Here is a 13,587-nt window from a genome sequence, read left to right as displayed (position 1 = left end):
ATCAATGCTGTACAATAGACATTTTGGTCAAGAGGCCGGACAGAGGAGCATTCCTCTTCACACCACACTAAGAAATGTCTTGTGTGTTTGATACCCCATAGCAGAAGCTCTGTGAATGCTGTCCTGCTGCTAACAGTAATGGAATGACAACATTTCCCTATATCTTGCTTCAAAGCTAGCATTCTTATGCATGTCACAGTACAGGAAGGCTGTGTGTAAATATGTGTGTACATATGCATATGCAAGGAAATGGTTGGATTTCTTGTTTACAAGAATAAACTATATTGAATACGTTTAAAAGAACATCCCCTCTTTCATTCAGGGCAGTTTTAAGCTCCACTACATCACCTTATTCAGTTCTCCATCTGCCTCACTGTCATAAATCATTGTTGGTGCTCTCAAGTTCTACTGGCCTCTTTCTTTTGTGCCATTGGTTGCCGTAGCACCAACACCCATCATGTGGTTGGTGGGTTCAGGGGAGGTACTCTATAGCTACGGCTGTTTTTTTCCCTTGTTTGCCATCACACATCACTTCTGGAGAATGTTTAAGTCTGACTATGGTCTGGACTGAATAGCTGTTTATTGTTAACAGCTGTTGCATGTGAACATTACCACCACTGACTTGCCTGCATTACCAAGTTTCTGACTGCCTTCGAGACCTGCTGACAGAATCACTGTCAATTATTGTGCAAACACACATAATGTTTTATCATGAACGGATATTTTTCTTTGTAAGAACGTGTATCAGGGCTGCTTGAGTAGCCTTGGGAATTCAGAAAAAAATTTGTTTGGTAATGCTAAGTTTTAAAAGTTTCAGAGTGTCTAGGTCATTTTTTCCCTTATTGACCTTGACATTCAGTTTTTTCTAGTGGCTCCCTGTTTGAACAAACAGTGGACAAAAGACACGTTTGGATCATCTGAACTATGTCCCTTTCAAAGATCATTTGCCAGTGAAAAAATCACTCCTGTACACAGACTTTGTTGCCTGTCAGAGATTAGATGTTCAGACATGCCTTCTGCAACTCTGATTGAGCACTCAAATGATTTAGGCTCATTTTGTGTACATGTTCTTAGTTCATCTAAATAATGAATAAAAATGTAATTTTGTAATGTAATTTATTCTCTTTTAGCATGTTATATTAACTCTAGTCTGACAATCATATGGTATTTTGTGTGTATATTGACATCATATTGACAATCATATGGTATATATTGTGCATTTTTTCCTGTCTTTAGGTAGTCAATCAGCAGTGAATTGGATTGCATTGCATCGAGAGGACAAAAAGAGCATGACAGACAAACCTAAGGTTCATGTGTTTCTCGGTGCACCATGCTCCTCTCTGAGTGCATCAGCTAGAGATGCTCATGAAGACTCTAGTGATGAATGGAAAACCCTGGAACTGTCCTGGGATCAGGGCCAGTTAAGGCCTCGGACCAATGATAGAGGGGTCCAGGTTAACCCTGATTCAGTGCAGGCAAATATCTCATCAGGGCAGGTGAATATAGATGTCAGCAAGGGTCATTTTGAATTGGCGACAACATCTGAGGGGCATTCATTGCCATTGTTTGAAGAAGATGGAGAAAATGTGGTCACTGCCAACCCTTCCCCACCTGTCCCACTAAGCCAGCGTTCTCAGAAAAAAAATCTATCACAGAATGATGATGACCTTTGTTCAGAATCACTCCAAGGCTACCTAGACAGCTGCTTTCCACTTGCTCAGCCTCTCACGGTGTCCGAATGCCAACCGTCCTGCTCTGATATTATGTCTGTGGAGACTCTGTACCTCAGCGTGTGGACAAAGAGCCAAGCCCTTCTCATGAAAAGGACATCAGGGCCTCCTCCAGAACCAGCGCCTACAGGAATGGGTTCCCCACACACGCCACTGACCCAGCAGCAGACTCCAGTGATCTCCAGGACCTCGCCAGAGCTGTACAGCCCCCACTCCAGCCCAGGCAGCAGCAGCCGGGCAGTGGGAGGAACCCTGCAACCCTCTTTGGACAGATTCTCCGAGATTCAGTGGCAGCAGGAAGGGGGTTTGATGCTGGAGAGGACGCCAGATGGGCTGCTTTGCACTCAGGGAATCTCTGCAGCAGCGGCAGCTCCAGCTCCTGTCGACAAAGACGGCCCACTGCAGGGAACTCCTCCGCCCTGTCTCGCTTTACCGAGCCAGCCTACACAGACTCCACCTGGCCGGCCCGCTCACAGCTCACCTGTCTCTCCTGCTCGGAAAAAGAGCAAGTTGTCTCCAACCACACCGGAAGGTCACCATTCAAAGCCGAAAGCATGGGCTGGCTGTATAACTCTCCTGGCCAGATGCAAAACACACGGAGTGCAGTATTCGATTTTAGCTGCTGTGGTGCACCCCTCTCACCTCCAGGAGGTGAAGATGAAAAGGGGTGCAGCAGCAGGAAGTGCTATTCCCCTGGCAACGTTGATAGTCACTGACCAGTCGGATGTGGAAATGAAAGTGGTGATGTGGAGGACCGCTGCCTTCTGGGTACTGACAGTACAGCCAGGAGATGTGCTGCTAATCACAGGTAGCGAGGGCAGGACCGAACCTATAACGGCTTCTACACACAGTTGCGTTCCGTCAACGCATGCCAGTGGGTGTTCCCGACGGTAGCTATGCAAATGACTTGAAGTATAACCGTAATGTGATTGGTTGGTGCCGTCCGTCGATTGGCGTGATTGGCCGGTGCCATCTGTCGGTGCAGCAACAGCTGAACTTCTCAACGCGAGCGACGGGAGAAATGCGACGCAACGGACCCACAATTCAGTTCGGCAACGGATGACGTGATCCTATGTAAAGTGAATGGGATGCGTCTTCAGCACTGCAACGCACGCAACTGTGTGTAGAAGCCGTTAGAGCTAGAGAGATTTCATAGCTCTTGAGATTTGCAGTCATATATTTCCACTTTTTGCAGTTATAAATATCTGAAACTATGAGAGGACTTTAAGGGAACTTTAGATAGCATTGCTTAAGTCTGTTTCATTTCTTGTACTTTTGGAAGTCCTCATGTAAGAACACATAAGTAGGCAATGCTGTTATCAGATCTTAGAGAGCAGAAAGCAGTCTAGCTGGTTTGAGCTTTAACATTTAAGTTATTAGTGGTTGATAAATCCTCTAACATAATTGTTTCTACCATTTTGTTTTTTGCTTTCTCCAAACAATCCCTGTATTTGGAATGGCTCTGATAGGCATAAGGGTTCACGAGGACAAGTGGAGGGGGGAAACGGTGTTGCAGTCCTCCTACACAAGCAAACTGCTCAACCTGGGCCAGGTGACCAACAGCCTCTGTTCCTCAGGTGTGTTTGCACAGCTGTTCAGTGAACACAATCAACGCAGGGTCTTTGAATTAACATTCATGATGAATATTAAAGGTGCTCTAAGCGATGCCACACGTTTTTTAGGCTAAAACATTTTATGTCACTTGCTGCAAACATCACCTAACCAACCACTAGCTGTCTGTGTCCTGAATACACTGTAAAAAAAACACGATCTCTGTGGACAGCCCAGGCAACAAAAACAACCTGGGCAAACCTAGCCCATAAAAACATAACAAACGGTTCCAGCAAATCACAGACGAGATGCGCGTTTAGGAGAGTTTCAATTGCACGGGAGCAGCACGGGAGGGAGGGGGAGGAAGTAGCGAGATAGCTCTCTGTTTTGTTTGAAAGTCAACAGAAGTGACGTTACCCAGCATCGCTTAGAGCACCTTTAACATTCATGAGGGATGTACAGAACATCAGCGTTCATAGATGACTCATGATAAATGCTAATGCCTTGTGTTTGTAATGCCCAGTGCCTCAGGCAGTGAACAGACGGACTCTGGGAGAGCTGTGTGCTCATCTGCGGGAGAGGCGCCCCCTTCTGCTCTCCCTGCCTCGTTGCAGCCATCAGGACCTAAGCACAATTCCCTACGCAAAACTCAAAGCTCTGCGCCCTGATACCCTAGTCCATGCTCTTGTCCGGGTCACACACACCAACATGGTAACAGGTAACACCATAAGTCATATCGATAATGACTTTGCCCTGTACTAAATCACAATTTCAGGAAGCTATCCTGTTTTTCCATTTATTACAGTTTATACTCAAGAATGGTTCCAAACAATTACTACATCATAGGGATACCATAATCATACTATTAATTTATGGTTCATAATCATAGCATAGGAAGATGGCTTCATATTACAACTCAGCGTAGTGTTTCCCTTTGTTTTCAATGAACTGTGTGTTCTCTGTGACGTCACTGAAGCTATTTGTGTCGTTGCCATAACAGTGGTGTTAACAGGCTGTTTTCCCCTCAGCCTGGCGGGATGAGGCCCAGGGGATCTCCCGGGTGGCTGGAGTTCAGAGATCAGTGTTGACTGTGGAGCAAGCAGATGGCCATCAGGGGGCAGTAGTGCTATGGGGTGCTGCCCTGGCATGGCTGGAGCGCATTCAGAAGCATAAAGGTGTTGTAAAGCAATTTCAGTTGATAAAAAAACAACAAATGTTATGTTAGATAACCCAATAAAATGAACCCAATAACCCAATTATACAAACACAACACAAGTCACCTGCATTTACATCTTCATCTACATATTCTTTTTCATTTTCTTCTCTGCACCTGTGCAGAGGCGCTGTGGGATTTCCGGATGCTTCTTGTGAAGCAGGATGTGACCTCAGGTCTCCTTGAGCTTCATTCAACTCCCTGGGGCTCCTGCCAGGTTGTCTCTCCCAGTGATAACCGCTGTGCAGAGTTCCTCAAGCTGGGCCAGAACAACCCAACTAACTCCTGTATAGAAATTGACCTACGTACACTACTGTCCCAGAAGTACACAGGTTAGGACCGCATGGCTTCACAAATACTGTCGTCCACTTCAATATGTCTGTCCGAGGGTGTGTGTCCATTTGTTGTGTCTCTGTGATTCACTGTTATCTCCTTCCCAATCAGGTGATGTGGAGCTTAAAGCACAAATAACAGGCTTCCAGTTTCAAGGCAGCCCAGCCCAAAACACCTGGCAGGTGATTAACAGCCATATGAGCCTTGAGACAATTTTGGAGATTGTCTCTGGAGACGTGACTTTCACCGGGTGTGGGCGCTGTGCTGTGGAGTTGGACACTGATGACAATGGAATCTACAGGCCCTGCTACCCGTGCCTACCACACACTGCTGTGCGACACTACTACAGGTCAGTCTCTCAGAATCAGAATCCGATTGCTTTGGGCTAAGTGAGTTGGTACCCACAAGGACTTTGGATCTGATGGTGACACACCAATACAGACAATATAGTGCAGGGCGATATGTAGCAAAAAAAGGTGTTTGGATAATTTCATATAGATTTTTGCAAATTATGTTTTTTCACTTCTTCAGACCCTATAGTTTGCAAAACTACCTGTTTCCAATTTTTTCCCAGACTGCACAGGTCCAAAATCCAAGATGGCCGATATCACCAAAAATGGCAAATAATCGCCTTTTTAAACATTTTAAATGGATATATGTTAGGTATTATCATTATATACATACATTTTCTAATAAAATTGAATGGCTTAGGTAATAAATATGACCATGGGTGACATGAGATGTCATGATTATCAACCAGTGATGGGTGTAACCACCATTATGCTATTTATTGGCAAACCCGGAAAAACACGTTGACTGATTAAAAGTTTCCTTCACATAACCTAATAATCATTTGAATTAAAGTAATGTTAAGCACTCACCCCAATAGATTAGATTAGATTAGATTAGATTCAACTTCATTGTCATTGCAGAGTACAAGTATGAAGACAATGAAATGTGGTTTGCGTCTAACCAGAAGTGCAAAAAAAGGAGAAAATTTGATATACAAAGTATCGACAGGTGGTGCATAGACAGGTCAAGAAATTTAGTGCAGTGTAGACAGTAGTATACAGTTGATTTATATAAGGTAGAGAGGTTTAGAGTAATATAAATATGTGCAGTGCACCTTATAAGAGCAGAATAAATATGACTATGTAATGTGAACAATGTATAAACGACATACATTGGGTGGGGGTGTCTGCCTCCTTCTTGTCCCTGTCAAGGTTGCTATGGTCGTGGACACCTCAACAGGCACAGGCAAGGAGGCATTGGGTGGGGGTGGGGGGGGCTTTGTAGGTTGGTTGTCACCGGAATGCAGAGCTAGAGTTCAGCTGCAGGAAAGCTTCCTCTGAACCTGCTGTGCGCCTTATGCAAGCATCACTTGCCCTGGATGGCCTCAATGGAGGGGAGTGAGGAACCGGTGATGCGTTGGGCAGTTTTCACCACCCTCTGCAATGCTTTCGGGCGTGGGCAGAGCAGTTGCCATACCAAACTGTGACACAGTTGGTAAGGATAGGCTTGATGGTGCAGGGGTAGAAGTTCACCAGGATCTGAGGAGGCTGTGGACCTTCTTTAGCCTTCACAGATAGAAGAGACGCTGGTAAGCCTTCTTGATCAGGGTAGAGGTGTTGAGGGTCCAAGAGAGGTCCTCAGAGATGTGGACACCCAGAAATCTGAAGCTGGTGATACACTCCACTTCAGTCCCATTGATGAGAATAGGGGTGTGTGCAATGAGCTCTTTGGTCTTCAATAATTCTGTTAACAGGACTTGCAGGAAATTGTGGGAACATATGAATTTGTTGATTATATGCAAGCCTAATGCTGCCCACTACAGCTAAGTCTGCCTCCATCCATGAATTGGACTGGTTTCAGAAACAGCATCATCTGAACAATCTACAGAGAGTAGCTCAGTGCAATTAACACACACATTGGATAGCATCTTAATAGATGGCATGGCTGTTGTGCAGGAGATGGTTGTCAGGAAAAGTGACACAGACTGTTGCTAAGATCTGGCAGAATGCTTCTTTGAAAATGTTGAAAGTAAGGCACAAGGCTACAATGAGATATAGGCTACTTATTATTTAACAACTATACCATCACAAACTCCATGAAAGACAGGACAAAACAGGTCCATACAATAGGAAAAGCACATGATAAGGGATGCAAAATACAAGACTACACCTATCAAAGACTTTAAAGCTTTCCTGGGATCGAAGGAAACCAAAACCAACCTCGTCCTCTACCTTGCTCATAAAGCTGTTGAACTATGTAAACTGCCAGTCACAGTTCACACACACAAAGGTGGCAGTAGCAGTAAGTAATTTTGGCAAAACCCCACATATCTACACATGTCACACAGATGTCTTGGTGCTTGCCCTTCGCAGGGTACCAGACATCAACAAAGACAGTCTCATTATCATGGGCACTGGAGAACGTCGACAAAAGATACATCTCAGCCTAGAGATCTTGACGCACCCTAGCGGCAGCAAATGTAATTTCCAGCCAGGGTAGTCTAGCAACTCTCCGTTGGCTTGTGAGGTGGAAAAACCAAACTTCGGTCCGGCCAATCACATCGTGCATAGAGTCGGTGGACCTATCGGGTATCCTATTGTATCCTATCAGGAAATTGAAAGACAATCGTTTGTCCTGCCATTTACCGTTTATCCCGTGGGAAAGGAAAGGTTTCTGTTTCAAGTCAATCAAGGCATGATGTCATTAACACACTTTGTAGGATGTAGTAGGTCCTCATTCATCTCCAGACGTGTTAGCTGGATGTGAGAAATTTGTGTGTCAGCTCCTCAAAACCTGGTTTTCAAACAGCTAAAGCCCTTCGGTGGAACTCGGGAACTAGGGCAATCCAATCCCTATGATTACCCTACCATCGCCTATTGCTGTCCCCATGCTCAGATTCCTGTCTGCGCAGCCTAGAGACCCACTACTTGCCCGATGACAACTCCTATCTCTATGGACAATTCTCTCAATTCTCTTCTCTTCAATAATGAAACAAGATGAGGATTTAAAAAAAAAAAAATCTATTATTTACATATTTTCTCCAAATTTCTTGGCAAATGTTGCAATACATCTTTTGTAAATAGTCTGTATCTCACTTGTCTACCTTATTATGTGTATATTTATTAAAAAAAAAAACATTTAGGCCTTTATATTATTTTTCTGCATATATTGTCTGCCATTTAGAATTTTGGCATTGAAAATGAAGAAAAAAATTGAAAACAGGTTGTTTTGTATTCAATGGGGTCCTAGCAAGTAAAAAATCACCACTTGCAAAAAACTATATGAACCGTTCCTAAAATTACATGATTCCCCATACTAATAAGCAATATGCAATACAACATATAGACAATACTAATACAGTATATCATCTCACAGTTTACTCAATGATGAAAAAGTGCCAGTGACCCTGGTTGCCCAAATCCCTCTAATGCTATGACAAGTGTTAGCCAATGGAGACAGTGGTTTGAAGCTGCCTGTGCAATCCAGTGGATTTCTAAGTGCCATATGATCAGAGCTTGTGTCAGACCAGATCAGAGCAGCATTGTCTCCTAGCAACTGAGAACTTTTCGACTACAGATTCTACTACTGACTCATTAGAAGGGATGAACAGCTGAAGGGCTAACTAAAGAAACTGTCTGGAGTCTCGAGACCCTTCATCTGGACTAGGCGGGCTCCATTTAAACAGACCATTTGGAAGGGTTTGCTCAAGAGCTTACGGCCTCTTTTACTCACTCAGTGCACTCACTGAATGAGTAATGAGTCTTTCCTTGCCCTTGTCGTCTTAGTGCCTGCTCTAGGAAGTCTCAAGTTCAAGCCGAGCTCTGTAGAGTGGTGAAACACATATTCGTATATTGTGGCACTATATAAATAAAACTGAATTTTTTTTTTTCTCTGTTGTTGTAGCTCTAAGCGTGTTACCGTATTGTGTGCTGTGTTGGTTTTCCCCAGGCCAGTAGTACTGACGGTAAAGGATGGTGAGTTCCAGGTGTATGTACAGGTGCCTCCCACTCTGGTGCAGAGGGTTCTTCTGAATACTCCCCCAGATAAACTGAGCAAGACCGTGGGTGAGTGAACAGCTTGTCACTGCTTCTGCTTTGCTCACCCAGACTACTGAAGCATGCGGCTTCCATAGTTAAATATGTGTGAGATTGATTTGCTCATTGTCACTGTGCATACAGTCCATCTACACAGCTACATTCCACTACTTATTTCCTCCGTTATACTTACTTGACCTTTCTGTTCATTCAGTTAACAGATTAATTTATATGTATCATTTTTTTTTATGAAATAAATAAATATGTGATATTTTCAATAGCCCCACTTCTCTCTCTCTCTCTTTTTCTCTCTCTCCCTCCCTCTCTCTCACTCACTTACTCACTCACTCAACATCAAACTTCTCTCTCTTTTCTCTCTCTATCTCTTTAGCTCCCTCCTCTGATGTTAGGCATGTCCAGGTGGTGGCAGAGAGAATCCATTCTCTGTTGGCTACTGCCCACCGCAGCCCTTTTCTGCTGACTGTCCGAAGCCAAATCCAGTGTGATGAGAACAGTGTTCCCATCATCCAAGACTTTGTCCTGCTGGACTTCAGTCCAGCAAACCCATGAGCCCCTGTTGTGGAAGCTCTCTGAATCATTCCTGGGCACGTATCCAACTTAAAGAAGGGCAACTGATGACAAAAGAACTGAGAGAATCTGCACCTAAACAGAGGTGTGGGATAAGATTATATTATAATTTCATGAAATAGTTAGGGTTGATAGAGTAGCCGCACACTCCTTTCTCTTTAAACTATTTATTAACCAACGTTTCAGCAGACAGCCTTTATCAGGATTCAATGTAACTGATGGCAACCAATACCTGTGATTTTGAACACTTGTACTAATTATTGTTTTTATAAAAATATTTTTGTAAGATGTGTTGTAATGTTGAAAATGCCCCCGCAAATGGGGATGCATTAGACGGGAATCGTGATGACTCATTCTGTCATCCCAGAGAAGTCCAAAGTGTTCTCTTGTGAGGCTCCCAGCCCCTCCACCCCCAGAACTACAAACTGCATTCACGTTAGTGTTGTCATGTGTGAGAAATCTCCTTTGGATCTGCCAATACACAGCTACTATCTCACATTGGTGGTGGTGCGGTTATAGCACATCTGCCTTATGCACCCTGGCATGGTGTATTGCACTTCAGTAATGTGAAATGTCAAAGTTTTTTTTTTTTTTTCCCCTTCATCTACTTCCTGAATTTTTGGTCAACGATACCCGGGACACCGAAACACCGGGGCACATGAAATTTGGTGGGTATGTAGCCCCACTAGACTTTTACGGAATAATTTCGTTTGGTCCCCGGGGGCCACTTCCCCACCGCGCTGGGCCCCCCCGAAACCCAAATAATGCATTTTTTCCTAAATAACTACCTGAACCGTGGCAATGAGGATGAAGAATTTTTTATGGTATGTTGGTCTCAAGGGCCCACATCAACCTGGCCCATAATCGCTCATTTGTGATTTGCACCCCCCCGGTAAAAAAATAAAATGCAATATCATTCTGCTTTAATCACCCCAATCTTCAGTTAATCTTCAGTTAAGATGCACCAAATTTTATGTGTATGATTGACCTGGCATTCTCTGGGGGTATGCCAAGTTTCGTAGAATTTCATCCATGGGGGGGTCTAAAAGTAGATGGCGGTGCACACATATACACATGCACACACACACAGGCACGCACATACTATCGGTATCGGCAATTAGAACAGCCGATACATAATTACAAATTCAGTAGGATTAAAGGAAAGCCAAAAATATTCATCATCATCATTACAGCTGCATTTCCAGTATTGGCGATACATAGTCGTTTGTCCACTAGATGGCGCATGTTGCAGTGAGATGTATTTTGTTGGAAGTTAAAAGTGGGTTGGAAAAACAATGGAGGCTTCCTACAAGGTCTGTAGTTTACTGCAGAGAACGTCTAATAAGGATAGGACTAGTTCCACATGAAATGTAATTCCCATTAATTCTTGAAGCCGAAATAAATCTGAGAATGTTTATCGGACATGCTTGGTTTGTACTGCAGGTAGGCTACGTTAATCGTATACAAGTTATCCTAGGACGTAGGTAAAATAATGTTAGACTACCGTTAGCATTGGTTGAGTGATGGAGGCTAATTTGATTATTGATGTATTTGTAGAAAACCATAAATGCGGTTATAGGCTACCAAGCAAATTGATAACAGCACTAATTGTATCTTTCTACTGTCACCTCATTTGCTTATGACCATAACCTAGGCTACTAACAGGAGCTAAGTGAGTTAGCCACAACACGTTCGCTACGTGATGGTTTTCTAATGGAAAATATAGTCTTCCTGAAAGATAACCTGTCTACGATGCATCCTAAACACCAGGCTGGGACATTTAGCTTAGAGTCAACGTTCATTCCCAAACACCCATATAGGCTACTTCAACCCTTTATTTTCAAAGGTGATTCAAGTAAGGAAGAGCATGGCTCAAAGTAAAGTAACTAGGACTGAAACTACATCAATTCGTCAAAGTGAATCATTTGTGTCAACTCGCCATGTAGATTTATTAACGCACCTGTGATGATCTACATCTCCATTTACCAAATGTTTTAGAGCGCACATTGAGAGATTTATCCAAGGCCATACCATGAGACTGAGACGCTTTTTGTTTGTTCGAAGTGCGTGTTTAGGGTGTGAGAGGGGAGTCGATGTGCTTAGATTCCAGCTTGTTAGTTGTAGTCTTTGCGATTAAAAACACGTGTGTGTGTGTGTGTGAAGTATCCAAACAACGAAGTGTCCACTTCAATTGCGCTTTCCGTGATTTACACAGCTGCGTGAAATATACTGATATGCAAAACTATTAACTTTTCGCCAAGAGGTGGCAGCTTAAGTCCGCTTGATACTGTAAGCCTTTGGTTCCCAAATTAGATTTTATTTGGGTCGCCAGCATAGCCTAGTGACAATTTATGTTGTGTAATAGGCCTAGCATTGGGCCTACCTTATATCGTTTGTTAACAGTCACGTTTTGTCATAACTCCCTCTATGCATTTTTTCATTTAGAATAGCTCTGAAACCGGGGGCGAACACGTCGCAGGGCGGGCGCCAGTGCGTGGATATCTCAATCGCAAAATTAAACAATATTTCTATTGGGCGCCTGGGTGAACTCACCCTGATCTGCCAGCGATTTCTTTTTCGACTTCTTAAAAGATTGAGCTTGGTCTGGCGAAAGCCAGATTAACCATGGACCTCATAGTTGCAAAATGCAAGGGAACATGAATCAGCCTATTATTTGCACAAACAATAACGGACAGTATCTGTTCAACTTGGCCCATTAAGATGTGTATGAACAGTCTAGCAAAGCATTTCATGAATGCCCTTTTGGACATGTCAGTTATTTGCACCACTGGGTAAAACTGCATTTTGTTTTAGACTACTGGTATTTGTGCATAGACAATAAAGCTGAATATCATATGAACTAGATGACTAAACGTATGCATATGTAGAAGAAGAAACATTCACAAAAAACCATGACATGACCTCTCTTCTTGATAGCTGTTGAAAACTGCATGGAACTGACAGGGATTGTTTTGTTTAATAATAAATAAATAAATACATTATGCTGCTGCTTTCCCAAATAAAATGTAGCCTACAGGTGTACCTTTCATCAGTCCAGTTGTAATGGATGGACTGTGATGAACTGCCCTACTTGTGATTGTTTAGAGATTTTAAAGGTTTTATAACAATGCTACAATTTTTTTGGCAAGTGCTACAAATCTATTCACCTTTGCAGCGCCAGTAGGCTACTTTGTGTGCGGCCGCAAACAGACATTCCAAACAAGCAGACACAAAAGTTTCAAGAGTGGGGGATGGAGTAGAAGATGGAGACAAATTCATTAATATGATTTATTTTTCGCAGCATGGATGTACAGGACTGTACAGGACTGTCTTGGAGGTCTACAGACAATTCCTTCGACTTCATGCTTGTTTTGTGGTCTGACATGCACTGTTAACTGTGGGACCTTATATAGACAGGTGATCGCAAAGGCTGTGAATACTTATGTACAGTGATTTTTTCATTTTTTATTTTTAATAAATTTGCAAAAATCTCAAACAAACTTTTTTAAGTTGTCATTATGGAGTATTATGTGTAGAATTTTGAGGGGGGGAAAATAATTTAGTCAATTTTTGAACAAGGCTGGATAACAAAATGTGGAAAAAGTGAAGCGCTGTAAATACTTTACGTATGCACTGTATACAGAATCACTCTGACACATTTGTACACAAAAGTGAAGCTGTATGTTGTGAATTGTTCTAAAATTTCCTCTGTCTGGATGAAGGGCCAGATGCTGCAGGGGAATACCCAGGGCTCAGGTCCTCCAGTAAATGAGCATGTGAGCATATCTAATGTGCATGTTGTTTCTTTTATTGTGGAAAGCACAGTAATATTTTTTGTGCAGGACATTGGCCAATATAAATAGACTACATTGGAAAGAGTGGTGGTTTCTGCAATCAGTTTGACGGATATTATCCCAGAGGAGAATGTCACCAACACAGAGAGATTTGTGTTCTGTATTCTTTTCGATCTTAAATTGATGGTGCCTTTTCCTCCTTCAGGCTACCTCAAAAAATACTTATGCGCAGAATAGTGTAGCGTGCTAGCATAGACAGTCCTGGAATGGTGGACTGTGCAGCGCGTGAATAAATGTTGACGTTAAAAACCATGCAAAGTTAGCAATGTTGT

General features: G+C 43.0%; 1 protein-coding gene across 3 annotated transcripts in view; it reads left to right on the top strand.

Annotated features, from left to right (window-relative positions):
* Positions 1–13,587, top strand: part of shld2 (shieldin complex subunit 2) — a 17,047-nt gene extending 3,460 nt beyond the window's left edge. For 2 of the 3 annotated variants that reach the window (XR_006023203.1, XR_006023202.1), the window contains exons 2-10: positions 1,237–2,538; positions 3,200–3,307; positions 3,805–3,999; positions 4,310–4,456; positions 4,620–4,826; positions 4,939–5,176; positions 8,788–8,903; positions 9,265–9,546; positions 12,763–13,587. Coding sequence is in view for 1 of the 3 variants with exons in the window: in XM_042064901.1 (XP_041920835.1) it covers positions 1,237–2,538; positions 3,200–3,307; positions 3,805–3,999; positions 4,310–4,456; positions 4,620–4,826; positions 4,939–5,176; positions 8,788–8,903; positions 9,265–9,443 (2,492 nt within the window). In the remaining 2 variants the exon portion in view is untranslated. Of the gene's footprint in view, positions 1–1,236; positions 2,539–3,199; positions 3,308–3,804; positions 4,000–4,309; positions 4,457–4,619; positions 4,827–4,938; positions 5,177–8,787; positions 8,904–9,264; positions 9,748–12,762 lie in introns of those variants that run through there. The other variant, XM_042064901.1, reaches the window with a different exon arrangement.

The sequence above is a fragment of the Alosa sapidissima genome, chromosome 16 (assembly GCF_018492685.1).
Source record: "Alosa sapidissima isolate fAloSap1 chromosome 16, fAloSap1.pri, whole genome shotgun sequence".
Lineage (NCBI taxonomy): Eukaryota > Metazoa > Chordata > Actinopteri > Clupeiformes > Clupeidae > Alosa > Alosa sapidissima.
This window is presented reverse-complemented; position numbering and strand designations above follow the sequence as displayed.